The sequence below is a fragment of the Pteronotus mesoamericanus genome, unplaced genomic scaffold (assembly GCF_021234165.1).
Source record: "Pteronotus mesoamericanus isolate MK-2021 breed Mesoamerican mustached bat unplaced genomic scaffold, CSHL_Meso_final contig_214, whole genome shotgun sequence".
Taxonomy (NCBI): domain Eukaryota; kingdom Metazoa; phylum Chordata; class Mammalia; order Chiroptera; family Mormoopidae; genus Pteronotus; species Pteronotus mesoamericanus.
Genome location: NW_026555089.1, coordinates 393,954 through 420,624, shown reverse-complemented (window position 1 = coordinate 420,624; position 26,671 = coordinate 393,954). Strand labels below are relative to the sequence as shown.

The window sequence follows — 26,671 nt, the reverse complement described above, 5'->3', positions numbered from 1 at the left end:
CTGCACCCTCGGCAGCACCGCACACCTGCCCCGTGCCCTGGGCGGAGCCGCCCGCGCGGGTCAGGTCCTGGCTGCCAGTGCTGCCCTTAACACACCCCAGAGGGTCGGGATTGCGCGCCACCCAGCGGTCACGGCGTTGACCTAGTCGTCAGTGACAGAAAGATAACATGGAAATCTCCAGACATTTGGAAAGCAACGCTTTTTTCTTTTGTTTTTTGAAAGACTTTTTTTTATTTTTAGAGAGGAGTGAGGGAGGGAGAAAGAAAGGGAGAGAAACATCCCTGTGTGGTTGCCCCTCGCCTCTCACACGCCCCCTGCTGGGACCTGGTTCACAACCCAGGCCTGCTCCCTGACTGGGAATCGAACCAGCCACCCTTCGGTTTTCAGGCCGGTGCTCAGTCCGCGCCACACGCGCCGGGACGAAAATTAACACAGTTGTAAATAATACACGGTCAGAGAGGAAGTCGCAGGGAGATTGGAAAACGTTATAAACAACGCAAATCTGAGTTGTGGGCACAGTTCAAGCAATGCTGAGAGAGAGATTTATGGGGTTACATGTGCATTTCAGAAGAATAAGCTTTCAAGTTAATAATCTAAACTTACATGTTAAGCAACTAGAAAAAGAACAGAATAAACCCAATTTGGGCAGAAGGGAAAAAAAGCATAAATCACTGAAACTGGTTTCTGAAAATAGTAGGGAAAGTCAGTGAAACTAAAAGCTGGTTCCCTGAGAATATCAATAAAATTGACGAGCCTTTAGCGGGACGGACAAAGATGAAAGAGAAGAGGGTCCAGTTACCAACATAAGGGATGAAGGGGGTACCGCACGTCCGGCGGGCACCGAGAAGACGAGGGGACAGCGCGGAGGGCCACCGCTTGGAGCCAGTGGCCCCGTGCTCGGCAGGCGTGGCGAGTCAAAACTCGGGCACACGGCAAAGAGCGGTGGAAGTGCGCACACCGGGAGGAAACACCGCCCCCCCGCCTCCCCGTGCACGTGCCTCGCGTGGACTGTGCCGAGAGCCCCCGTGGCATCCAATGAGAAACGGGGGGGACGAGGCAGCTTAGTGAGGCCAGGCCGCCCCCACCGGCCAGTGACCGCCTGTGTCCCCGGGGGAGCGCCGTGCCGCACCGAGGCTCCCACACAGCAGCCGCACGGGTGGGCGTGCGCAGCGCACGCAGGGCACACGGGCCTCCCCACCGCGGGCGCGGCCGCCCCCGCCGCTGTGCTGACGCTGACAGGCTGGCCCCCACGTGGGCTTGGCGTGCGGGCCCCGGCGAGGGCTGAGGCGGTGCCGAAGAGGGATAGCCATGCAGACGCTGCGGCGACACGGGAAGGGACAGCTGTCGGGACAGGCGGAAGCAAACGTGGCCTTTGGTATTTCACAGAGACAGAAGTTCAGTGGAGAAACGGTCGTCCTTCTGACCGACTGCCTGTTGGAAAAACAGGCCATGCACCAGAAAAGAAAAAAAAACCACCGGCAAACCACGCCCTAAGCCTCACGTCTGAGGCCCAAGTGAACGCCACGTGGGTCCGGTGTGTAACTGTGAGGCCGCGGCTCCAGGGGGGAGCCCACGTGGGTCCTGTGTGTAACTGTGAGGCCGCGGCTCCAGGGGGGAGCTCACGTGGGTCCTGTGTGTAACTGTGAGGCCGCGGCTTCAGGGGGGAGCCCACGTGGGTCCTGTGTGTAACTGTGAGGCCGCGGCTTCAGGAGGGAGCCCACGTGGGTCCTGTGTGTAACTGTGAGGCCGCGGCTTCCGGGGGGAGCCCACGTGGGTCCTGTGTGTAACTGTGAGGCCGCGGCTTCAGGGGGGAGCCCACGTGGGTCCTGTGTGTAACTGTGAGGCCGCGGCTCCGGGGGGGAGCCCACGTGGGTCCTGTGTGTAACTGTGAGGCCGCGGCTTCAGGGGGGAGCCCACGTGGGTCCTGTGTGTAACTGTGAGGCCGCGGCTCCGGGGGGGAGCCCACGTGGGTCCTGTGTGTAACTGTGAGGCCGCGGCTTCAGGGGGGAGCCCACGTGGGTCCTGTGTGTAACTGTGAGGCCGCGGCTCCGGGGGGGAGCCCACGTGGGTCCTGTGTGTAACTGTGAGGCCGCGGCTTCGGGGGGGAGCCCACGTGGGTCCTGTGTGTAACTGTGAGGCCGCGGCTTCAGGGGGGAGCCCACGTGGGTCCTGTGTGTAACTGTGAGGCCGCGGCTTCGGGGGGGAGCCCACGTGGGTCCTGTGTGTAACTGTGAGGCCGCGGCTCCGGGGGGGAGCCCACGTGGGTCCTGTGTGTAACTGTGAGGCCGCGGCTCCAGCGGGGAGCTCTGCTGACAGCAGCGCGAGGGCTGTCGGCCTTGGAAATGGGGCTGGGCCCCCGAGGGACTCGATGGGAGGTAGGGCTCTGCCCTGGGCCGGACGCGGTTTGGGAGGAGAGAGACTGCAGGCGAATTGCTCACCAAGAAGGGGCCGGTCCCCGGGGTGCGGAGCCACGTCCCACGAGCCGTCAGCAGGAAAACGGTCCAAGTAGAGACAGCAAAGACCAGGACGGCAGATCGCCCCACGATGCAGGGCGGGCAGAGCGCCCTGGGAGGCCCCGCACCCCCCGCACGGGGAGAGTCGGGGGTGATGCCGTGCCGGTACCAGGCCTGCCGGCATGCTGGGCACTCACAAGGACGCCGGGCAGTGCAGGGGCCGTGGGGACCATTTGAAGGGCGGTGAGCGCCTGCTGCGGAAGCAGCACTCGGCCCCTGGGCGCCCACCCCGCAGCGTGGGGCTCGGGCTCACACAGGCCTGGCCCCCCGTGGCCGCCGGTGGGCATGTCCCGGCTGCAGCGCACCCGCAGGAAGGAAGGACGGACCGGGTCCCCGCCCCACAATCTGGCCAGGTGGCCGCGGCACCCCAGGGTCAGCACGCGTGTGGGGACCGGGTCACAGGGCGGGGCCCGGGCTGTGAGGCTGGCTGGGGGCGCTGTGCTCGGGGCCGCGGCACAGACCTGCGTGCCCCGGCAGTGCGGCTCCGCCGTGTGGCGTGGGAGATAAAACGGGGACAGGGCAGCGGGGAACCAGAGGGTTTGCCTCGCAGACGCTGGACCCCCGTGTCCCTCGGGAGCTGTCCTCAGGCCTGGCGTGGGAGCAGCTGTCCCAGTTTGCAGCTTCGCTTGTTTCTGAGACTGACACCTCTGCCCAGGTGCCCACACCCATTGTAGCCCTCGGGATAGGGGAGCAGCTGCCCGGGCCCCCGGGGTGCTGGACCCTGGCCCGTGGGACCTCCTTGCCAGAGGCCAGGCTCTCCGCCCAGTGTGGGGCCCGAGGACCCTGCAGGCGCAGCGAAGATTCACTCATCTCCATGGCCTGGCCCCTTGGGTCCCCAGGGCGCAGGGTGCTGCCCAGGCGGGGCCAGCACCAGGGGGGCAGCCGCGAGCCTGGGCTCCCTCGGACGAGGGGCCCCCGAGCCGCGCAGCAGGGGCGGGGTGGGGCCCCCGCTGACTTCTCTGCGCTTGTTCAGATGGCGGCGTCCGTCCCGGACGCTGACCGGAATCGGTGCAAGCAGACCCCTTCTCAGACGTGGCTGCGGGTCCCCAGAAGACTGTCCCCACGGCTCTGGGAACGGGGTGGGCAGGGCGCCGCCACACCGCACCCGGGGGCCTGCCTGGTGCTGCGCCGGAAGCCGCAGGCCCCTCCGCAGGCCGGAGTGGTTGGGGCTGGGGCGACGGTGCGCAGGGGCGGGGCCCTAAGCGGCCTTCTCTGTCCCCACAGACAGTACTACTGGTACGACGAGCGGGGGAAGAAGGTCAAGTGCACGGCCCCCCAGTATGTCGACTTTGTCATGAGTTCTGTGCAGAAGCTGGTGACCGATGAGGACGTGTTCCCCACGAAGTACGGTAGGTCTTGAGCCGTGCCTGTCGGCGTGGGGGCGGGGCTGGCCCGGGCCGGGAGGGGCGGCTGTGGCTCACTGCCCAGCGAGGCGGGCCCGCTGGGCCTGGCAGGGGCTCCAGGCTGTCCCGAGCTTCTGGGGGCCTCGCCTGGCTGGCAGGAGGGGCCGTGTGCCCCTGCAGCCCAGGCCACATACAGGGAAGCCCATGGGGCCGCAGGGCCCTGTCCCGGTTTGGGCAGCAAGTGGCGGCCCGCGGGCAGCGCAGGAGGTGTGGGCCGCAGCGCCTGCTCCTCGGGGGCCGGGGAGGGGCCTGCCTGTCTGGCGGCGCTGCGGCCGAGCGGGGCGCAGACTGACGCGGCCGGTCCCACAGGCCGCGAGTTCCCCAGCTCCTTCGAGTCGCTGGTGAAGAAGATCTGCAGGTACCTGTTCCACGTGCTGGCGCACATCTACTCGTCCCACTTCAAGGAGACCCTGGCCCTCGAGCTGCACGGACACTTGAACACACTCTACGTCCACTTCATCCTCTTCGCCAGGGAGTTCAACCTGCTGGATCCCAAAGAGACCGCCGTCATGGACGACCTCACGGAGGTGCTGTGCAGCGGCGGGGGCCGCGGCGGGGCCGGCGGGGAGGGGGCCGGCGGCGGGGGCACAGGGGCACAGAACCACGTGAAGGAGAGGTGAGCCGGACAGTCGGACAGGCGTGCACGTGTGCAGAGACGGTGGCCCGTGTGCCTGCGTGTGTCCGCCTGCGTGCGCCCACGTGCCGGGCACACTCACGGGAGGCCTGAGCGGCAACGCTGCCCAGGCCGGGCTACGTGGAGTGTGGGCCTGGAGCCGGTGGCCACCTGCCCCCCCCACCCCCGCGCCCCGTCCCTGCCGGACGGACAAGTGCCGCTTGTCGGGAAGCACCGGGACTTCTGCCTTCGCTCAGCGCGCCTCACGGGACTGCTGCTCCGCCCCCCAGCCGCGGGTTCCTCTCTCTGGTCTTCTGTGTGCCCGGCCCCGCCGCCCACGGGGGCCCTGCGTGCGCTCATTCTGAGAGAAATCGCTCGTGCGTGGGACGGGCTCGTGCCGGGCCGTGGGCCCTGCCGGTCTCCTCCTGTGTCGGGGCCGGGTCCCGTCAGACCCTCCCGTCCCTCCCTCTGCTGCCCCGGCCGTGCCTGGGTCTTCGCTGTCGGCGGCTCGGCGTAGGGGCAGGGGGGCGGCCGGTGGCGCCCTATAGTGGCTCCCAGCCCATGTCCCCTCCCTCCTGTCCCCGCTGCCAGGAGGGGCCTGCGGACTGGCTGCGCGTGGGCCGAGGCCGGATGTGGGCCGCCTCCCGTGCGGGGACGCAGCTTTGGGCAGAAGGCCCGGCCCCGCGCGCTCTGCTCGCCTGTTCGGTCGAATAAAAAGATTCTCTCAGGTCATCGCCTGTGTGTCCTCGGCGTCTTGGGGACTGTGTCTAGGGTGGCCCGGCCCCACAGCTGCTGCCCCTTTCCCTCCCTCTGCCATCCCCCTGCCGCTGCAGCGACAGCAGGCCCCGCCCTTCCGGCCAGCGCAGCCACGGGCTGCCCATGGGAAGCTGCCCACAGGAAGCCGGGGTGGGAGGGAGGGTGCACCGTGTCACATGTGCCCACAGGGCCTGGCCCGCAGTCCCTGTGCGCCTCCCATGCAGGGGCAGGGATGCTGGCGTGTGGGCAGGCACTGGCCGGGGCTTCCCCGCCAGCCTGGCACGGGCGTGAGGAGCGCTCGCGTGCAGCACTTGGAGGGGGTGTGCCCGGGGGAGGGGCGGGCTCTGGGCCGTCCCTGGGCCGAGGGCTCGTGCAGGCCCCCCACCGCCTGGGCTCGCCTCGGGTGGTGCGGGGCCGCTCTCTCTGGTCCTTGGCCTCAGGCACACTCGGCCCCCTGCCGTGCTTCCCTGGAAGTGGTGGGGCCCTGCGCCCTGGGCCCTGGTCTGTGTCTCCCATGGGGTCCTGGTGGTCCCGCCCTCCCAACGGAGCCTCTGTCTGCTACCCCCACCCCGGCACCATCAGCAGCCCCCGCCTGCCCCAAGAGCTGCGCCCTCCTGGCAGCGCTGGGGTTCCGTGCAAAACAGCACGCCCTTGGGTGCCCCGTCTTCACCGCCTGGCTCCTGCCTCCCCCGCTGGCCCCAGAGCGCCGTCCCCGCGGGCCGTCCCCGCGGTCAGCCGGGGCGCCTGTGCAGCTCCTGGGGCTTGAAGCCCCAGCCCCGCTGACTCTCTGAGGGTGGACGTCAGAGTCGTTCCAGAAGGTTCCCCCTGTGTCCTGCTGGTGTGCTCATGATTGGAGCCCCTGAAAAATGCCATTGTCCGGCACGGAGGCTCCTCGGCCCTGCCCTGCCCCTTGGAGTCCAGGGCCACATCCCTGGGACGTGCGTCTCGGTCCCTGCCTGGCCAGGGCCCCCGGGGAGCAGGGCAGGGCTCCACTCCTGTCCGTCCGGGCTGCACGTCAGCAGCGCCTGCAGCCCCCGCCCCGGGGGGAGGCTGAGAGGTTAATGCAGCCCCCCAGCCGGCCCCGCAGGGCCCTCCGGAAAAGGCGAGCTCGGGCCAAGCAGCTGCCCGCCGCCCCTGGTCTCCCAGATCTGCAGCCGAGCGCCTGGCCCACCCCGCTGGACTGGGACGCTGCCGGGGCCTGGCCGTCCCCTTTATCCACTCCTCCCTCTGTGGGTGGCACGCCCACGGCTGGCGTCCGGGGCCTGTCCTGTCTTGGCTGCAGAAGCAGGTGCCGTGGCTCCTGTCAGAGGCCCCTGTTGGGGGGAGGGGAGCCCCGTGCCGGCGTGGGCCACGCGCTCTGCCTCGCCCCTGCCTGACCGGGCATCTCCGTGAGGTGTGGGGTGGGCATGCCACTGCGACGGGCCGCAGCTTGGGGCCCTTGGGGACCTTGGGGCCCTTGGGGACCTTGGGGCGCGGCAAGGGGAAGCTTGCCGGGGGACGGTGTGTGTGAGCTGGACGGCACCACCCTTCCCCACGTCACTTGCGAATGTCACCACACGGGGGGGTTCAGGTTGCAGGCGGAACGCGGGCTGCCCGTCAGCTGAACTCGAGGCGGGCAAGTGTCTGGGCCCAGTGTGGTCCCCCCGACGGGGCGAGGGGCTCGCGGGCGGCAGCGCCGGGACGCAGGCGGGGAAGGCGGAGGACGGTGCCTGCGGCACAGCTGGGTGGGCCGCCTGGAGGCTGGGAAACGCGAGGCAGTGGGCTCGCCCCCGGAGCCTCCGGAAGGACCCGCCCTGCCCCGCTGACTGGCCCACGAGACTCGGCTCACGAGACGCGGCTCGGGCCCAGGACACGGACGGATGTGCGCTGGTGTTGGCGGAGCCGCAGGACTGGCAGCTGCAGGACGGCCCCAGGGCTCGCGGGGGCGCGGTGGGGGTGCTGGGGGAGCGACCCACGCGGTGACCAGCCCCGGGCTGGACCCCAGGGCCGTGCGGGCCGTGCGCAGCAGCCCTTGGGCCGGGATGTGCGGCCTGGACTCCACAGTCCTGCCTAAGCCCAGGGCCAGCGTTGGCGTCCACATCGGTCAGTCCTGGCTGCCTCGGTCCCTAAAGGTCACCACTGGCCACCCTCTGCACCCTGCTGACCTCCGCCCCTGGCTGAGCCCACCTACTGCTGGCGGGGAGGGTGGGACCTGGGAAGGGGCGAGGGAAGAAGTCCATGAAGGGGACACCGGACCTGGCGATTCAGCTCCCGGTGGCCTGGGGCGACAGCAAGGGAAGGGGGCCCTGAGCCCCAGGAACAGCAGGGCCAGGCCCCCGCAGGGGCAGCCCGCAGTGTGGGCACAGCCGCAGCGCCCCTCCCTGGGGCCGGCCTGCAGGACCTGGAGGCGCCCCTCCTGCTCCGGGTCCTGAGGCCTCGCTGCACCCAGGGCGGCCTCTGAGGACAGGACCACTGAGGACGCGGCCACGGTGGGGCAGCCCTGCCTGGGGCAGGGAGCCCCTGCTGCCCTCTCTCCCCTCCCCACGATTGCCCTGGGGGGAGAGCGCAGCCGCTGTGGCCCTGGCCGCCGGCCCAGCAGGGCGCCCGCGCACGGCTGCCCGAGAGCTGGGCCCGGGAGGCCCCCTCGCCAAGCCCTCTTGGCCCCTCACGCTGCCTTCCCGGCACCCGCAGAGCCCTGCTGGCTCTGTGCTCAGTGCGACTGCCCGCAGGAGCGTCTGGCGCCGAGTCATTCCCGGTGTTGCTTTTTTATTTCGGTGTTTTTAGTTTTGTATCGGTGTTAACGCTCACAGTTTGGGGGCGGTTATCTGCCACTGAGAGCCCAGAGAGCAGCTTGGGGTCAGGGGTGGGCTGGGGACGAGGCCCTGCCCGGGGGCGGGGCGGGGGGCGGGCGGCCGGCGGCCGGCGGCAGGCAGCCGGCCTGTCCGGCTGTGGTGGTTCCTCCGTGGGTGCCCGTCCTGCGCTGGCTGAGGCCGGCACGTGGGACCGCCAGGGCCCAGAGGCCCAGGTAAGGACGAGGAGCCTGGCGTGCCCACCGCTCCCCCGGTGAGGCGGAGCCCGACCGCGGCCAGGGCGCCGCTGTGTGGCCGGTGGCGCGGGCCGCCAGCAGGGTCGCAGCCGCAGGCCCCGGGCCGTGCGGCACTCACCTGCGTCCCGGCACCCCCCGCCCCCGCCCCCCGCGCTCTCCAGAAGGCTTCCCGGGCCCCTGCAGCGCCAGCGGGCTCCCCGCGAAGCCAGGTGAGCAGGCGCACTCGGGCAGGAGCTGCGGGCCGGGCTGGGCCGGGGCCACCGCCCCAGGGGCTTGCCGCGATGCCCGGGAACGGGTCTGATGGCCACGCCGGAGTGGGGGACCGGGGACCATGCTGACATGCCCGAGACACAGGACGCCACACGGAGGGCCGCCCAGGGCAGCTGTGCGGCCATGCCAGGGCCCTGGCCGGGCTCGCCTGACCCTCCCGTGTGGGCAGTGCGTGGGCTGGGTGCCCCGAGGGCGGCGTGGCCTCTGCTTGGACTCCTTGTCTGGGGCGCGCTCCCCACGGTCCCCGGGCTGTGTGGGGGTCCTCTGCCACTGCCCTCCCGGCAGGGCGGGCCGGCCCTTAGCGCTGCAGCAGCCGGGGGTGGGGGGCGGCCAGTGGGGTTGTGGCCAAGGTTCCCGGGTCCCTGCCTGGCCGGCGGCGGGCACAGCGGGGCCCGCCCACGCTCGGAAAGAAGGCCCGTCGCTCCCAGCAGGCTGCGGCGCTCCATCCGCCTTTTCCCACAAAGGGACAGAAAGGAAGGTTCCCCCTTCAGGAAGGAGCCGGGGCGACACCCTGTGTTCCTGGGGTGGCAGCGGAGTGGCCGCGGTCCAGCAGGGGCGACGCTTCCCCGTGGCCTGGGCCTCTGCTCCCAGGCCAGCCTGGCCCAGCGTGTCTCCACAGCTCAGGCTGGGGAGGTCCGTGGGGACACCGCGACCCCCGCACTGGCGTCCGTCCTCAGTGGAGGCAGAGCCCAGAGGAGCACGTGGCGGGGACAAGAGTGGACCCCAGGGTGTCCCACGTCGCCGCCCCGCCCGCCCGCACGGACACTGGCGTCGGTGTCTTTACGGAAGGAATTTATTGTTCCGGAACTAAGTTGCTCACAGTTATTTGACAGGGGTACACAGGGTGGGGCTTGTCCATTTCCATGACGTCTGCGTGTGTCCAAGTACAAAAGAGGAAGGCTGACAAGAGATATTGCTTTCGGTGTCCTCTGCCTCTGAGCAGCCCCTCCCGCTGGTACCGTGTGGCTTTTGCTGTGATAGGTGTTTAATTTTTCTTACGGATGGAAGTCCCAGCCTGTGGCGGGGGGTCCGTGTGATGGTAGCGTTAAAATCTCCAGGACCGGCGGGCGGGCGGGCGGGCGGCGGGAGGCACCAGAGCGAAGCGGCCCGTCACGCGGCGGCATGCAATCAGAACCTGCGCCCCCTCAGCGGCCCGGCGCCCGCACCCGCGGGCCTGTGTGCCGGGGGCGGGGCACGAGCAGGAGCTGGGGGCGGGGACAAAGCGAGGCAGCCGCACCCGCGCCCTGGCCGTGTGCAGAAAACATGCCGCAGAGGACCCGCCGACTTTCTGTCCTTGCTTATGGTTTTTTTTTTCACTTTTTGTCATTTTAATACAAAACCCTGCGGTGCCCCTGCCGCCCTGTGAGTGGCTGGGGGCCAGCTCAGGGCCTCCCTCCTGCCCAGCCTCGGACACGGAGCCCAGGGGGTCCCCCCCGGGCCGGGCGCAGGGGCCCCGGGCGGCGGGGCCCATAGGACTGGGGCTGCTCCTACCCAGGGCAGACGAGCAGACCGCGTGGACCGCGCCGTTCTTTAAATATATATATGTGTGTATAGAAAGAACCAAGAGCAAGAACCGAACACAAAACCTAGCCCTGCCCAGCGGCTCCCCCTCCCCCACACCCTTTTCCAAAAACAACCAAGAAAAAAGTTTATAAAAATATCTTGCAGGAATTCTTTAGAGTTTACAGTAGCTCGCCGGTGTGGCACCCACCAGCCTGCCCCTGGCGCCCCGACGGCTCCGTCCTCGGGGCGCCTGGGCCCCAGACCCACCCTGCCAGGGACGGACGGACGGACGGACGGAGGGCAGGAGGGTGCTGCTGCTGCCCCTTCCCTGAACAGAGAAGTAAAGAAACGCAATAAATTAAAGTAGCAAATAAATAACACTGATCTCCCCGGCCGGCCCGCCGCCTCCAGTCCAGTTCCACGCGGGCCGGACGCAGGGCCGGCCGAGAGCACCCTGCCGCCGTGGAGCCGAGCGGAGGGGGGCCCCAGGCAGCGGGGCGGGCGCAAGGTGGCAGCGGACGGAGGGGGTGCTGCGGGGAGGCGGGGGCCGGGAGAGGCTGCGAGCACCGGCCCGCCCGCCTTGCGGCTGCTTCGCCCACGCGGCCCCGTGCTGGAGGCGGCCGGGCGGGCAGGCGGGACCTGCCAGGGCCCCGTCCCTGTGCGTCCGGTCGGTGGGGCTGGAGCGGCTTCCCCGGGAGCCAGGTCCTCCTCCCCATTGGCCATGCGGAGCGGAGCCCGGCAGAGCGCCGCACGGCGGGCGGGTGGGCGGAGCAGCGGCGGGCGCGGAGGGGCAGGTGCACGCAGCGGCCTTCTGTCGGCCGGTGTCCAGCGCGGAGCCCAGAGGACGGCCTCGTGGAGGTTGACATGTTAACTTTTCGGGATAATTCCTGGTATCAGAGTGGAAACAGTGACGTTGTCAGAGACGGGCAGACAGAGGGACAGCGAGAGAGCGCGCGGCACGCGGGCCCCGCCGCCCCTTCCTGGCCTCCCTGGCTGAACACAGTCTAGCTGGGCGGGCGGGCGTGGCCCCGGGTCCACGCGGAGCGGGCGGCGGGCCGGCGGCACGGCGGCCTGGGCGGCCACTGTCAGGGCCTTGCTGGGGGTGGGGGGGCTATGTGTCTAAGGCTGCTCGCGGCGGGCGGCGGGGGGCCCCATCCTGGCCGTGTCCTTGCCCGTTGGGTGCTCAGCGTCCCCTCCAGGGCCGGGGCCAGTGGCCGCCGAGTCACCGAGCGGGCTGTGGGCCCTCCGCTGGGCGGGCGCGCTGGGGGCCGGGGCCGCCTGCCCGTTCTTCTCGTCTGAAAAAAGTTGTTTAATTACGTCAAAGAAGTTACTCAATGGGCTGCCTGGGTACACAGAACAGAAGACAAAAGAAAAAAAGAAAAGGGAAAAGAAAAAAAAAGGGGGCGAGAAAGAGAAAGGGAAGGAGAGAGAAAGAGAACAAACAGACAAATGAACAGAAGGGCCTTGGTGGAGAGAGAGCAGCCCAGGGCGGCGAGGTCGGCGGCGTGGGGGCGGGACAGGCGGCAGCAAGCGGGCGGGCAGGCGGCCGGCAGGGCGGGGCCTCTGCGTGGGGGCAGGCAGGGCGGTTGGTTTTGGGGACTGAGATGGGACCTGTGGGCCTCCGGGCTGCGGGCGGGAGCCCAGGGCGGGCAGCGCGGCCCCTCCCCCGCGCCGGCCGGGCCCGGCCACCCCGACTCAGACACCACTTGGGCTCCCCTCCGCAGCCCGTGGCCTGGCTGGCTGGCCCGCTCTGAAGACGGAGCCGTGAGGACAGGGCCGGGCAGGGCCCTGGGGCCGGCCGTTGGCTCTCTGCACGAGGCCATGGGCCCGCCGTCCCCTGCGCCCGGCCAGCCCAGGCTGCGCAGGGTGGACGCAGCGGACAGACGGACGGGCGGGCGGGTGGACGGGCACGGGCAGTGGGTGTGGGGGGCCCGGGGCAGGCAGCCACGGTGGGAATGTCCCGAGGCCGGGAGCGGCCGGCGCCCGCCCTCCAGGGCCCCGGCCAGGCCCCTTGCGCTCGTCCCTGTGCCCGAGTCCTCCCTGTGCTCCGAGCTGGGGGCCGCTCTCCCTGCCGTTGCTGGCGGGGCGGGGAGGCCCGCCTGGCCAGGGAGCTCGCGGGCCGCGGGAGCGCCCCTCTCCCCTGCGGGGGACGTGGGGCCTGAGGCCGCCTGGGCCCGGCCCGCACAGGCAACCCTCCCGGCCTCAGGGCCCTGCGGCCGCCCTGGGGGTGGGTGGCAGGCCGCTCCAGGCAGAGGCGGGTGGCCGGGCGAGCTGTGTGTCCAGAGACCCCAGGACAGCCCCGGGGCGGCGGGGCACCCGGCGGGGGCAGGCGCAGGCGGGGCGGCAGGCTGGGCCCGGGACGTGCGGGTTCTTACCACATGTGGGAAGCCTCCCCGCCGTCACATCCACACAGTTAGTGGGGTCTGGAGCACAGAACGGAGAGAGGGGGAGACGTGTGAAAAAGGCTTCCCGCGGGACACAGTGGGCGCCGGGCTGGCCAGGCCCTGGGGCGGGCGGGGCCGGAGGGGCGGGGCTTGGGCGCGCGGGGTGCAGGGTGTTGGGTGCCTGGGCCGTCCTGCCCTGGGTCCAGGACACAGGCTCGGGGCTGAGGAGCCCAGGCCTCCGGCCGTGGTAACACTGGCCACCACGTGTCCTCCCCAGCAGCGTGCAAGGCCCTTCCATGGCCCGCTCCTGCCTGCTGCCCGGCCTGGGGGTGCAGCCCTGGCGGAGGGCCAGCGTGGGGAGGCCCAGGGCCCTCGCCAGGCCAAGCAGCGTGGCACCCGGCCTCCTGGCCTAGTAGGTGGCGGTCCCTCCTCCACCTCAATGGCGGCTCCGGGACCGAGCTCCGTGGACAAGAGCCTCTGAGGTGGGAGGGGGCGGGCGTGGGTTCCCTGGGGGCGCCCCAGCACAGGACTCGCTGACAGGGCCGGGGGGAGGGCAGGTGCCCAACGTGGGCACCCCGGGGTCTCCAAGGACGTGGGTTCGGGCACAGCGGCCGGGGTCGGGGCCGCCGAGGCCCCGTGTCAGGGCAGCCGCGGGCAGAGGCGTCCCGGGCAGCAGGCGGGCTCCGGCCTGCCCCCTGCCCCAGGCAGGCCCTGGCCTCCCCGGCCTCAGCTTCCCCGTGAGCTCCACGCAGCTCGGCACGGAGACTGGCCTGCCTGCTCCCTGCCCCCGCAGCAGCCCGGGGAGGCGCCGCACCCTGCGGCGAGGGCCGGGCACCCGGGGGCCGGCGAGACAGACGATGGGACAAGGATGGCAGGGCAGGGAGGAGGTGCAGGCTGGCCGGGCCTTCAGGACCCGCCACAGAAACGCGGGGGGCCCCGGCGGGAGTGGGCAGGGCCGCCCCGGGCCACCGGGAGGCAGGACGTGGGCCGGGCGCCGAGCTCCCCGGACCCCAAACCTCAAAACAGGCCTCAGGGCATCGCTGTGCCTCGGGGCCGTGCAGACAGCGCCACCCACCCTCCCTGACAGACAGCGGCCTGTGCAGGCGCCCGCCACGGGCTCGCCCACACCCCCGGCTCCAGGCCCCGGCACCGCCAGGCCTGGGCAGCCCCTTTTCCCATGTGGCTTCTCTAGGCCCAGCTAGGGAGCCCCTGCTTCGCCAGGACTTCCGTCCGCCTCTGTCCCGCTCAAGGCCGCCAGTCATCGGCCTGTCCCCAGGGTGGGGGCGGGGGTGGATGGCAAACAGTCCCACTGTGTGCCCGCTGCCGCGGGCACCAGGGACGCAGCCCTTGCAGGGCGCGGCATGGGTGGCCCCGCGGGGCCAGGGCTCCCCCGGAGCCCACCCTGTGTCCGGCGACTCTGCCTGGGTCGGGGCCTGCGTGGCCTGCCCGGGGCCAGGAGCTGGCCGCTGGCCGTGGGCGGGGGCACGGGGTGCCCTTCTTGGGGCCAGCCCGGCGCTCGCCAGAGGCCTGGCCGCAGCCCCCACCCCGCCCCAGCAGCGGGGCCGGACACCTTACCTGCCAGCGTCAGAGGCTACTCTCGTAGCTGGTGGCCACCTTCTGGCCTTTAAGCCCAGCACCCCAGCTTAGTCCTGGCGCTGGCGGGGGGGGTTCTACGGTGGACAAGAGGCGCCTTTCAGTGCGGTGCGCCAGGCACTACCTCCCTGGGCGCACAGACGCGGGCTGGCCCGCGGCATGAAGGGGGCCCTGCCCCTGGGGGCAGCACTCGGGTCGGGGAGGGGCCGTGCGCCGGCCGGCCCGGGGCGGCCGGAGCCGAGCCCCCGCCTCACCTGACAGGTGCTGGGCGGTGGGCTGGTCGTGCGTGCCCAGGAGCTGCGTCTGAATGGTCTCCACAACCCTCTTGAAGCGGCGGCTCGGGCCTGGGGGAGACAGCAGGTGAGCCGAGGCGGGGCGGCCGGCGCCCCGGCCCGCGGCCCGGCCGCTCACCTGACAGGAGCGTGAACGTGACGGAGTAGATGCCGTTGTCCTTGTGCGCCGCCCCGCCCTCGGTGTAGGTGATGTCCACCTGGAACTTGACCGGCTTCTGGAAGACGGCCGGGCCGCCTGTCGCCTTGTACTCGGCCCGGAAGCTGGTCTGGGAGACGACGCTGTGGCCGAGGCTGGGGATCTGCAGGGCAGCGGCTCAGCGTGAGGTGGCCTGGCTCGCGGGCAGCCCCGCCCGGCCCACCCGCGGGGCCCACCTTGCTGGGAGGCCGCAGAGCCCACGGGGGTCCAACTGAGACCCCCGAGCAGCCCGAGGACGGGGGCCGGGGCCCCCTCTGCACACCAGACTCTACGGCCCCACAGGGAATGGTCTCAGCGACCGGGCGGGCAGTCTTGTCTCCCGGCAACTCCCCGGATAGGGCTCTGCCCCCAGGAGCGCACAGCACTTGAGCTTGGAAGGGCCAGCCTGTGCTGGGCAGCAGAAGGGGGCCGTGGCTGAGTCCCTGTCACATGGGGGAAGGATTCTTGGTGTCCCCGGAGCACAGGGAGGGGCCTGGGGGGCGGACAGAGGCCTGGGCCCCGGTCCCTGGGCCCCGGGGAAGACAGCAGGGTGCAGGGGACCCAAAGGGGCTGGGTGCCTGCATCTGGTGCGAGGCTGGCCCCCCCGCCTGGTGCTGGGCTCTCTGGGCGCCCGAGGACCCGGTTGTAGGTCCAGGCTGTCCTCACGGCCCCCAGGGGACCGGGGCAGCCGCCAGGGCAGCAGGTAGCCGAGACTGACCCTGTTAGAGAAACCACCCCGCAGCCCTCCCGCCCGGAAGGCGGCGGGTCCTCAGGCCTGGGCTGCAGCCGCTGGGCGCCCACACAGGCAGGTGTCCCCTGGCGGGACCCCGAGAGCAAGGCTGCAGGGCCTTCCGTGCCGCCACCCGGGCCGCAAAGACGGAGGCCCCGGCCCCCTCAGAACTACCAGGCCTTGGGGGGCCGGGGGCACACCCAGCCGCTGTGGGGGCAGGCGGAGGGCTCCCTGGAGACACGGGCCCTTGGGGACCGTCCCCGAAGCCTCGGGCGCAGCCACGGGACCTGGCGGGCTCCTCTCTGCAGAGGCCGCCTGCCCGTCAGCCCCGGTCTTGGGGAGGGGCCACCGCCCCCCAGACCCATCCCTGTCCCCAGGGCCCCTCCTACCCCAGCCCCTGGTGGGGCCTGTTCGTGGCACCTGTCTCCCACCCCCCACCCGCCCGGTCCGCACCCCGGCTCCTTGGGAACGAGCCTGGCCCTCCGGGGGCCTGCAGGGGGCGGGACCTGTCCCTGAGGGGTGGGCCCCTCCCCTCGGTGGGCGCCCAGCTCACCGACAGGAAGGCGTGGACGATGTCAGCCTTGATGGAGCTCAGGGGCTTGTCCTTGATGACCACGAAAATCTGCTCCTCCTTCTCCAGGCTGATGAAGTTCCCGAACCAGGACTTCTTGGCCAGCCTGGGGGTGGCGCAGGGGGCTGCTCACGCCGGCCACCCCAACCCCGACCCCTCATCCTGACCCCCCTCCAGGCCCCGACGCCCTCACCCGGACCCCTCGTCCTCGCCCCACCCGCATCATCCCCAATTCCTCTGCCCCGAGCGCTGACCCTGAGCCCCGCTCCCCGCTCTGGCCTCGGCCCTGCAGCCCCACAGCTGACCTGCAGCCCTGGGCCCAGACAGCGCCCACAGGAACGCCACCAGGAAGGAACGGCGCGCACCCTGGCCCCCAGCCTCGCGCCTGCCTGGCAGGTCGCCACCGTCGGGGGATGTGCTGCAGGGCAGTCCCGCCGCCACCCTGAGGACAGCGCCCCCCGCAGGCCTGAAGGGGGCAGGGATGCGTGGCCGAGACGTGGCGTGGAGGAGCCCCCGGGCCACCCTCAGGGCCCGTGGCCGCCCCGCTGCCCGCCTCCCCGCCGCCCCAGCTCAGACCTCTCTGCGGGGCTTGGAGGTCGCTCCAAACCCAGGGGCCCCGCTGCCGGGCACCCAGAGCCCCAGGCGGCACCCAGAGCCCCGCGCTGGTGGCCCCTCCAGTGCGGCCCCCACACCGCCGTGCCTAGGGCTTGTGCTTGGCCATCACGCCGACCCTGTCACTGCGTCCTGTGTTCAGGGCCGCGCCTTGGAGGTGGAGCCCTCCCCCACGACAGTGCACACAGCGTGGGACCGACCCCGCCCGCCACCCTGCGTCCTGGCTCCCGCTGGCGCCTCCCTTCTGGGGCGTGGGCAGGGCCAGCGACGGATGTCTGACCAGAACGTGGGGAAAGTGGACACCACCTCCAAGATCTGCTCACAAAGGCCGTGACGCCCCTCTTGCTCTCTGGTGTCCCGCCTTCCGGGGGAGCCAGACGGATGGGTGGGAGGCCCACGCAGGCCCGGATTGTGCCCGGGGCGGGTCCTGCTCCTGGGCCGGCGGGATCGCCATGCCATGCCCTCCCTGGAGCAGTACCCAGCCAACCACGGAGATGAGAGGGTGAGCGTGCGCCGTTTTCTGTGGCGCAGGGCTGGAGCCGTTCCTCACGCAGCAACCACCCATCGCTGACGGACACGCCCCGCTGCCTTCTGGCTGCCTCCCTTGCAGCTGCGGTGCAGGCACACGACCAGGGCGCCGCCCATCGGCTGGAGCCAGGACAGGCAGCGGCAGCCGGGCCCAGCACCGCGCCCCGCGGCTCTGCGCTGCCCTGGGGTGCGCCAGGCGGGCCTCCAGGCTGCGCGACGCCACCCCTTTCCCCGCCCCCTTCCGGAGCTGCTCCCCGGCCGCCGTGGCAGTGAGCAGCCCGCCTGCCAACGAAGCGCCTGTCCTCTCGTCAGCCTGGCCAGGAATCCGAAGACACAGAGACATCACTGCAGACCTCACGCTGCCACTCGGTCACCTCCTCCTCCTTCCCCGCCTCTGCTGACTCCCTGGCCGCCTGCCATGTCCATGAGCAAGGGCTCCCGGCCGGGCTGCCGAGTACCACCAGGACCGCGCGGGGCCGGGAGCCACAGCTGGGGCCCCGCCTGCTCCTCCCTTGAAGGCGGAAGGTGAAAACTAACTTCTCGCCCCAGTGGCCTGGCGTCCAGTCCCGTGTCTGCAACAGCTGGGCTGAGCCAGAAAGGCCGGTGGCGGGCGTGAGGGGCAGGCCTGCGAAGGCCCAGTGCCGCCCTGGCCTGTGAGCTCCAACGTTGTGTGTTGCTTGTTAAAGACGTTCTGTCGGTGTGGTGGTCAGCGAGTCTGGGCAGAGCAGGAAATGGCCATCGGCGGGCCTTGTCCGGTCTGTCGCTGGCCTCAAGAGCGAGGGTGGAGGTTCTCCAAGGAGAAGGGATCTTTCACAAGGCGGCGGCGCAGAAAGCTGCCCGAGGTCCCCACCTGCCAGCCTGCGTGGCGGCCAACCTCGACTCCCAGCTGCCGGGGCCAGCCTAGGCCCGCCAGCAGGCACCTGTACCCGCTCCGTCCTCGTTTTCCCGGGGACCCCGACTGACGCAGGGCTCCTGGCGGCCGCAGGAGGGACGCTGTGGGCCCAGGAACCTGTCCTGTGCTCCTGGGAGGAGGCGCCGGGGCCGCCGCACGAGCTTGCTGCCCCAGGCTCTGGGCAGGGGCGGCCCCGCCAGGACTCGATGGGAAGGAGGGGCTGCCGGCCACAGCAGGCCACGGCGCAGCTTCGTAACTTCCCCGAAAAGTCCAGCGGTGGCGCTGCAAGCACACTCGGGAAAGCCTCTCCTGCCGGCAGGACCCGCGGCCGAAGGCGCGCCCCCTAGGACGGCAGAGCCTGCCGCCCGCGCCCACACCACAGCCCGGGGGCCCCAGAGGCGCCCGCCTGTCCAGGGCTGGGGTCCCCGCTTCACTCCAGCACGCGGCACGGCGAGACCTCTCGTCCGCAGATGGCTGGCTCAACAGCCCTCGCTGCCCACGTGGGGTCAGGGCCGCGGCCCCGGCAGCCCCCCGGCCCTGTCCCGTGTCCGGGCGGCGGAGAGCCGGCAAGGGCGGGTCTCTCCTGGGCCTTGGCCGCAGACACCGCGGGAGGCGCAACCCCGTGCCCAGGCCCTGCCTCCCCCCAACCGTGGCTCCCGCGTCCTCTCCCGGGACGGCGATCTGAAGGCTGGCTCTGCCTCCCGCCTTGGTCAAGGCCACCCCTCCACACACGCCTCCACACGCATGCTCCGGCGTCGTTGCTGGCGCCCCTCCTCCTCCTTGGACAGCACCGTGTTTTCACCTTGAGACCCTCCGCCCATGTGACCCCACACAACTGGCCACCTCCCGGACTCTACCCAGCGCACTCCCCACCCCGGGGACACCTCTGCGGCCGCACCCCAGGCACCCGCGTGTCCAGGGCGGAGGCTGCCGCTGCGGAGGTGAGCGAGCCGGGCCTCGCAGGCTCCTGCGTGTGCAGGTGCGCTCAGCGGGAGGGCCGTGGCCCCTGCAAGGCACGCCTGGGCGTCCCTGCCTCCAGCCAGCACAGGCTGTGGGTTCTGAGCAGGCTGAACTGTCCCCAGCAGGGCTCCCCCGCCACCCAGGCTGCTCCCCGCCTGGTGTCCTCGGCACAGGAGACTCGGAGACGCGTGGGCTGGAGAGGAGGGACCGGCGGCCGCAGGGGCCGCAGAGGGGGAAGGACGGGGCGGAGCTGCGGTGCCCTCCCAGGGCCTCCCGGCCAGCCTCGCAGGGCGCCCCTACGGCCTCCCCTGCACACTTGGCGTCCCCACGCCGGCGGGGAGGGTGGCGGCTGCTGCGACCTCAGGCAGGGCCACTTACTCTGGGGACGACTCCGGGGTCAGGTTGGACATCTCCTCTGGCGTCGGAACTGCACTCGGGGGAAACAGGACGAGAAGGTGTGGTGACCGCCCGCCCACCCCCCACAGGCATCCGACGAGCGCCCCACCCCCGGACCGGACCGCGGGCGCCCAGGGCACAGGCCAGCCCCGCCCCCTTCCCGGCCGCATTCTCGGGGGCCTCGGGCCGCTGTCCAGACCCCCGGGGCTGAAACCATGCGCTGCCCACTCTGGCCCCCACCCCAGCAGCCGGCAGGCCCCGGGGACCGGCGTGGGCCGGGATGGGCAGGCTGTGCCCGCCGGCCCGCAGCGCCCACTCCCTTCCCTGGGCCTCAGGCAGCCCGTCCCGAGGCGGCGGCTGGGCTGAGGGCTGAGAAGGAGCTGGGGGCCCAGGATGGATCCTGAGGCAGGCGGGTTGCGCAAGTGGAGGACAGCGGACACCTGGGGGTGCCGCCCGGCCCATGCTGGCCCAGCGGACATGGCCACCATCCAGAGCCTCCGGCAGGGGAGCCCCGCCCGCCCCCAAGCTCACCTTGCAGTTTCCGGCGGTGGAAACGAGGCGACCCCAGGAAGCTGTTCTTGATGGAGTTGAGCCGCGTTCTCCAGGGCACGCCTCCGACGCTGGGGCTGGACGGCGGCGTGGGGTTGGGCGTGCCCGCTGGGCTCTCCTTGGGCGTGTGCACAGGCGTCCCCTTGGGGGTGGGGAGGGGACTGCCCCTTGGAGAGGGGTGAGGGGTCACCTGTATGGTGGGGACAGATTTAGTGTTCGGTTCAGTCCCAGCGGGCGGGAGCCGGGGCGGGGCAGGCAGGCCGCCCAGCCCCGGGGGCAGGGCCAGGGCGGCGCCAAGGCCGCGGGGGGCAGGGTGCCGGGCCTGGGTGCCGGCCGGCAGCGGGTTGGACTTGGTGCCCTGCAGAGGCTTGTCGGTCATCTTGGCCTTGCTCGGCAAGGTCTGGGTCTTGGGGTTGGGCCGCGGGGCGGCCTGTGGAGGGCGGACGTGTCCAGGCCGAGAGGCGCCCCGAGAGGTTTCAGGCTCCGCGGCCGGGGCGCGGGCCGCGAAGGGGGGCTCGGGGGGTGGGGGGGGCAGCGCGAACTTCCTGACGGGCTACAGGGCCGCACGGGGGGGCGGGGAGTGGGGCGCGGGGCCCGCCACGCGATCGGCCCGCCCGCCCCCGCATGCACACACAGCACCGGGAGGACCAGCGGGCGCAGGCGGGTGGGGGAGCGTTTGCCACCAAAGAAAACGAGCGACACACGAGAAAACACACAGAACAAAACAAAGAACGTGCAGTTAGCGAGAGCAGCCGGGCCCGCAGAGCAGCAGCACCGCGCGCCCCACGGCCGGCTGGCCGGCGGGGCGGCCGCTGGGCCCCCTCCCGGGCGCCTTCCCGCTGGGGAGCCGGGCAGGCAGGCGGCTCACTCACCCGGGGGCTGCTGAGGGGGCTGGTGGAGAGGCCGGAGGAGGCGCCGCTGATGGACCTGGACCTGAGGACAGAGGCGCGGGGCGGGGCTCAGCCGGGGACGGGCCGCGGGCTCGCAGCGGCTCCTCCCCAGGTGGACCATCCAGGAGGCCCGGTGCCCGCCTGGCCGTGCCTGGGGCTGGCCTGCTGCCTCACCCACCCCTCTGTAGGCCCTGGGGAGCCCGCCAGAGCCCCAGGGGGCGGCCTCGGGGCTCCCGCACACCATGCGGGAGCTGCGCGCCCAAGGCCTGAAGCCCAGGCCGGAAGCGGGCCCCCTGCCCGGGCCTGGCCGAGGGCTCAAGTGGACCGAGGGACGAGGGAGCCTGCGGCTTCCTGGGAACCAAGTGCAGCCCCTGTGCCGGGCCCGCCCCCCACTCCCAGCAGCCCTGAGCCCGGCCTGACCCCAGACCGAGCCAGCCCAGCGCTCCCAGCCGGGCCCAGGCCCCTGCGAGGCCAGGGCCTGCCCGCCCGGCCCAGGGCAGCCCGCAGCAGGCCAGCCCTCGGCCCGCCCCCCGTCGCCCCACGGGCCCCGGCCGGGGCTGTGGGCCTTCCCCACCGCGGGCCGCATGGGGCCGCAGACATGGCCTGGGCGCAGCCGGAGGGAGACTGCGGTTGCTGTGTGGCCGGCTGGGGCAGGCACGCAGCTGCCCCCTCGGGACAGACTCTGGGCCCGCGGCCGCCTTGCACCTGCCGTCCTCAGCGGACGGAGAAGGGACTGGGCGCTGATGCAGCCCAGGAGTAGACAGGAGAGTGAGGGACGGCGACCCGCAGCACTGCCCCCGCCCCGCCCCGCCCGGCCCCCGGCCGGGGGCGCAGCAGAGCCGCGCAGACCCGAGGCCGCCGCCGCCGCCGGCAGCCCGCCTGCCGCAGGCGCAGGGCCTGGGGCCCCATTCCTGACCCGGCCCCCGCCCGCCTGCTCAGAGCCGGGCCCAGAGCCCTGATGCTGAGCGCGGAGCCGGGGGCTGGCTGGTCCCCCCGGAGTCCCCAGCAGCCACAGGCTGGCAGGCAGCAGCCACCGTGCGACCCAGCACCCGAGGCCTCCTGCCGAGCCCGCGCGAGCTTGTCCTCGCTCAAGGAAGCGGAGAGCAGCAGGGGAGGGAGGCGGTGGCTGGTCGGGCCCTCCCGCCGGCCAGGCCGCCCCTGGAGACTGAGCTGCAGCTGCCCGGGGGCGGGGCGGGGGCGGGGCCCCGCGGGAGCGGGGCGGGGCTCGGGACCGCTGAGCTGCCTCCGCTGTCACTTCCACTGGGGACCCTAGTGGGCAGCAGGGCGGCCCCAGGACCCAGGCGCCAGCGCTGGACGGGGGCCGGGGGGAGGCTAACCTGGGCCACCACCGGCCGCCACCAGGGTGGGCCAGAGGGCGCCTCACGCCCGCAGCCCCTGGGGGCCCGGGGCAGGGAGAGCACAGCGGGTCTCCCAGCCCCTCGCCGGCCGCCTGCTCCTCCTGGGCCTCAGCTGGGCCTGACCCGGCCCTTCCCCTGGCTTCTGGGAAGCCCCCCTGCCGAAGGGGGGAGGGCCGGGCGCGCCTCAGGCCCAGCCCTGCCGCCAGGCCCGAACCGCCTGTGGGGCTGGGGGGCGGGGGCGGGTGGGCAGGGTGTATACCTGTCTTCTTTGCTGAATTGGGGGTGGGCTTCAGCGATATCCAGGCTTTTACTGAACATTGCTTTACTATAGCGGAACAAAGCGAGAAAACAGAGTTACTGCCGGACCTCCGCACGGCTCCGGGCTGGAGGCCCGCCTGGCCCCGGGCCGGGGCGCACGGACGCCAGGGGGCTGGGCAGAGGGCAGCGGGGCCACAGCGCACGCCCGGGGACCTTCGGGGCAGGGTGGCCTGGCCGGCCTCGCGGGACGCCCAGCAGCACCGCCAGCCCCCGCAGGAGGCCCGGTGTCACGCGGTGTGACCGCCAGGCGGTCAGGAGCTGCGGGGCGGGAAGGCCCGGGAGGCAGGGGCTGGTTCCCGCAGCCCCACCCCAGCACCCACGGCGGCCCGGCGGGCGGCAGAGCAGGAGCCCCGGGGCGAGGGGGGCGCCCAAGCCCAGGCAGGTGGGGCGGGCGGGGGCAGGTGGCCGGCGCGAGGAGGCCCAGTCAGCACCCAGCCCTGCGGGGCTCTGACAGGGGCCGGGGCCGGGCGAGGCGCTGGGGGCCAGCAGTGTGCCCCCCGCAAGCAGGCAGCGTGGTCAGGGCAGAAGTGCAGCCAGCAGGGACCTTCCTCCTGCTCTCCCCTCGCTGCTCGCTGCCCGCCCCCGCCCCCCCCGCCGCCCAGGGCCGGGGCCCGTGGGCGGTGGGCCACGGCTGCCCAGAGACCTGGATAGAAGCCCCAGAGGACGGGGACCCCAGGACAGTTTAATCCTGATGGTGGCCCGGCTGCCCTGCAGTTCCCCTGCGTGCTGGCGAATGCCTCGCGGGAGGCCTGGCCTATTTGAGCACCCAGCTGAGGAGAGACAGCCGGGCTGCGGGGACCTCCCACGGCGCTCCCCAGTCGGCTGAAGCCCCATGTGGGCAAGAATGCCAGGGTGAGGAGGGGCCGAGGGCTCACCGGCCAGCCCCAGGTCAGTGGTGGGGCCAGGGCGCCTGGCCTCCCGGGGGGTCTGCTCATCGTCCCCCGAATTCCACCTCCCTGCCCGTGCACAGCCTCGGGGTGACCCAGACATGGGGCCAGTGGGGAGTGGGGACAGGCCTCCTGGGCTGTGGCCCCTCCAATCATAGCCTGACAGAGTCCAGCTCACTTCAGGCCCCCTCAGCCTGGCCCAGCCCAGCACAGCTCAGCCCCGCCCCGCCCCGCCTCACCCAGCTCAGCTCAGTCCAGTCCAGCCCAGCTCAGCCCAGCTCAGCTCAGCTCTGCCCAGCCCAGCTCAGCCCAGCCCCGTCCAGCCCAGCTCAGCCCAGCCCCGTCCAGCCCAGCTCTGCCCAGCCCAGCTCAGCCCCACCCAGCTCAGCCCAGGCCAACAAAGCAGAGCCCTGCCCAGCCCAGCCCCGCACGGCCAGGGCAGCCCCAGGGCCGGGGGACAGAGGGGAGTCAGGCCCAGCACAGCCCCCGCTGACCAGGCCAGGGCACCAGCCGGTAGGGCGCTGGGTCCTCCCCGAAGACACGCACCTCTGGCCGTGCTGGGCCATCTCAATGGCCCTCCGCGCGGGCACCGGGGAGCCACCGTCTGTCACGCTGAGCACCTCCATGGACTTGCGTTCAGGCCGCCGCTTGCCGTGCCGGTTCAGCATCGGGGAGTCCACGCGCTTCCGGGGAGGGTCTGCGCGAGACGGGGGTCAGGCCAGGCAGCCCTGAGCCTCGCGGGGGCGGCGTGGGGCCAGGCCTCCCCGGGGCCTTGTACCTATTTCATTCCGGGGGGGCAGGTCCTCGTCCTCGTGGCTGGGGTACCTTTCTTTCCGGTCCAGAAGGAGGAAATAGATCATCTTCTCCTGGTTCTCCCTGCAGGGAGTGGGAGGCCCCAGGAAGGGTGGGCAAGTGCAGTGAGCCCTTGGCGGCCGCCGCCCCCCGCCGCCCCCCGCCAGGCCCCCGCCAGGCCCATTGCACGCACTCCTCAGACAGCAGGTCCTGCAGCAGCTTGTTGCGGTCCCGGAAGCAGCCCAGCGAGTGCATGCTGTCCAGCACGTCGGGGTCCATGTCCTCCAGGCTGGGCAGCGAGCGGATCTGCACCTTGCGGGGGATGGGCTGCTCTGGCTCAGGCTCGTTCTTGCCCCCTCTGTGGACGAGAGGGTGCCCTGGTGGTCACTGACCGACCCGCCTGAGGCTCCTCCCGCGGCCCTCGCCCTTCCCGGGCTCTGAGACCTGCTGTGCTCTCTCTGCCCGGCTCCTGCACGCCTCCTGCATCCCGCTGTGCCCAGCGCCCCTGAGCCCTGGGCTGGGTCCCCCCACCTTCCCTAGCAGGCCCCCTGGGCCGCGGCAGCAGGCAAAGCAGGTGGGGAGGTGGCGGGAAGAGCTACTTACATGTACCATATGTGTTTCTGAATGTGCTCAAGCTACGAGAGAGAGAAACAGGAGTTAGTACGGAGGGAGCGGGGAGCCCACGTTAGGAGGCCAGCCAGAGCGCAGTGGGGAGCGCGCGGGGTGCACGCGGGGAGGGGAGGGCCCCGCTGAGGGAGGGGGCCGGGAGGGCGACGGGGGGGGGCGGTGAAGGGAGGAGGAGGGTGCAGACGGAGGGAAGGTGGTGGCGGGTGCAGGAGGGTGGGGGCACAGGAGCGTCAGGAGGGGCTGCGCGCCCCGAGGCTCCAGGCCAGCCCCTGACCCTGCCTGCCGCCCGGAAGAGGAAATGCCAGGGGCGGCGGGGGCTGCAGGCAGGGGCAGGAGGCTGCCCGGGGGCTCAGGGGCGGAGGCAGGAGAGCAGAGGGCGGCCCCACCCAGGGCCTCTCCACCCGCCAGCGGACAGCGCGTGGGGCGGGGGGAGAAGCGGCCTCGGGCTCCGCTGCCCTCGCCCGGGAGCGGCCGGCCCAGGGGTCCTGCTGCCTTAGCCCCAGGGACCGAGCACCCCGGAACCAGCTAAGCCCTGGCTGCGCTCTGTCAGAAGCGGGGCTGCCCCCAGAATCCCCGCCCCCGCAGGCAGGGGGTCCCCACTGTACCCATGAGGGGCTGGCGGGGGAGGTGTGGGGCACACCCCATGCTCGAGTCACACCCGCGCCTGAGCACACACACGCCCTCGCCCATCTGTGCACAGCGCTCCCATGCGGGTGTGCACCCACGCATCCGTGTGCACACACACGCACACACCGCTGCACTCACGCATGGGCGCACACCCACAAACGGTTCTCACATGCATGTGCACACACACGTGTGCACGTGGCCACAGCTGTGCAGGCACTCACGCGTGCGCACCCACACGGAACCTGTGCACGTGTGCGAACACCACTGCGTGCACTCTCACGCACACGCACACACCCGTGTGCGCGCACACACGTGCGCTTGTATGCCAACCTATGTATGCACGCGCACGCGCACACACCCAAGTATCCACACACGCCAGGCACTGTGCACATGCCCCTGCGCGCCCTCACACACGTGTAGGGCACACACGCCTGTGCACGCTCAGGGCTCCCCGCACCACGCCCGCAGGCACAGGCCTCCCTGCACGGAGGGGCCCCGGAGCCCAGCCTGGCAGTACAGGTCCGCACCCCCCGACCCTCTCCGCCCTCACGCACCGTGAGGCGCCGCGCCGCGTCCACCTCGATCATGCCGCGCAGCAGGCTCTGGCAGTCGGGCGGGATGAAGTGCGGCATGTGGAACACGCCCCGCTTCACCTTCTCCAGCAGCTGCCGCAAGTTGTCGTCGTCGAAGGGCAGCGCCCCCTGCCGGCCGGGAACGGCGTCACCGCGGGCGGGGGCAGGGGGCGGGGCGGGGCGGGGGCGGGGCGAAGTCCCGGGGGCCGGGGCGCGGGCGGGGCGGGCTCACCACCAGCAGCGCGAACAGGATCACCCCGCAGCTCCACACGTCCGCCTTGCGCCCGTCGTACTTCTCGCCCTGCGGAGGGCGGTGCGGTTGGCTTCGCGCGGAACGCGGGACCCAGGCGGAGGGGCTCGGGTCTGCCCGGGCCAGGGAGGGGGGCGGCCCCTGGGACGGACAGGGTCTGGTGCGCGCGGTGACTACTTACCCGGATCACTTCGGGGCAGGCATAGTGAGGGGACCTGGAGGCAAAAGCAATGGTCAGGGCACAGGCTGGGGACTCGATATCCACCCAGCCAGGAGCTCGGGGCGGCCCCGGGCCCACAGCGGGTGGACGCTGAAAAAGGGGTGCTGCCCCGGCACACGTCGCCTGGGAAGGCCCACCAAAAGCCTAAAGGGCCCTTGCGGGCACCCCATCCCCTACTCAGGAGGGAAACAGACGTCTTTGGAAGGACCAAGTGGGTGAACAGGAGTCGCGCCTCAGCACCGCCGCTGAGGGGGTCACCTGCACCGCACCGCACATCGGAGCCACCGCCGGGAGCGGGGTCCTGTCTACAGCCCAGGCCGTGGGGTGCTGGAACGGGGCTGGGGCTGCAGAGCCACCTGCCACC

General features: G+C 71.7%; 3 protein-coding genes across 8 annotated transcripts in view; 1 reads left to right on the top strand and 2 right to left on the bottom strand.

Moving 5' to 3' along the window:
* The window catches only part of MOB2 (MOB kinase activator 2), a 36,189-nt gene extending 30,929 nt beyond the window's left edge, over positions 1 to 5,260 (top strand). The window contains exons 4-5 of the mRNA XM_054570726.1: positions 3,738 to 3,862; positions 4,226 to 5,260. Of these exons, the coding sequence (XP_054426701.1) occupies positions 3,738 to 3,862; positions 4,226 to 4,536 (436 nt within the window). The 3' untranslated portion in view covers positions 4,537 to 5,260. The remainder of the gene's footprint in view (positions 1 to 3,737; positions 3,863 to 4,225) is intronic.
* TNNI2 (troponin I2, fast skeletal type) overlaps positions 1 to 16,054 on the bottom strand; it is a 210,381-nt gene extending 194,327 nt beyond the window's left edge. Inside the window, exon 1 of the mRNA XM_054570729.1 lies at positions 16,050 to 16,054. The gene's annotated coding sequence lies outside the window, so the exon portion shown is untranslated. The remainder of the gene's footprint in view (positions 1 to 16,049) is intronic.
* BRSK2 (BR serine/threonine kinase 2) overlaps positions 10,860 to 26,671 on the bottom strand; it is a 39,877-nt gene continuing 24,065 nt past the window's right edge. The window contains exons 6-22 of one of the 6 annotated variants that reach the window (XR_008528923.1): positions 26,269 to 26,302; positions 26,070 to 26,138; positions 25,820 to 25,966; positions 24,615 to 24,646; positions 24,205 to 24,369; positions 23,998 to 24,095; positions 23,766 to 23,916; positions 22,274 to 22,339; positions 20,639 to 20,699; positions 19,749 to 19,956; positions 19,200 to 19,248; positions 15,812 to 15,935; positions 14,472 to 14,652; positions 14,315 to 14,404; positions 14,043 to 14,137; positions 12,459 to 12,506; positions 10,920 to 10,970 (exon numbers count right to left, since the gene is read on the bottom strand). Coding sequence is in view for 4 of the 6 variants with exons in the window: in XM_054570708.1 (XP_054426683.1) it covers positions 11,203 to 11,426; positions 12,459 to 12,506; positions 14,315 to 14,404; positions 14,472 to 14,652; positions 15,812 to 15,935; positions 19,200 to 19,248; positions 19,749 to 19,956; positions 20,639 to 20,699; positions 23,766 to 23,916; positions 23,998 to 24,095; positions 24,205 to 24,369; positions 24,615 to 24,646; positions 25,820 to 25,966; positions 26,070 to 26,138; positions 26,269 to 26,302 (1,681 nt within the window). In the remaining 2 variants the exon portion in view is untranslated. Of the gene's footprint in view, positions 10,971 to 11,202; positions 11,427 to 12,447; positions 12,507 to 14,042; positions 14,138 to 14,314; positions 14,405 to 14,471; positions 14,653 to 15,811; positions 15,936 to 19,199; positions 19,249 to 19,748; positions 19,957 to 20,638; positions 20,700 to 22,273; positions 22,340 to 23,765; positions 23,917 to 23,997; positions 24,096 to 24,204; positions 24,370 to 24,614; positions 24,647 to 25,819; positions 25,967 to 26,069; positions 26,139 to 26,268; positions 26,303 to 26,671 lie in introns of those variants that run through there. The other 5 variants (XM_054570707.1, XR_008528924.1, XM_054570706.1 and 2 more) reach the window with 5 other exon arrangements.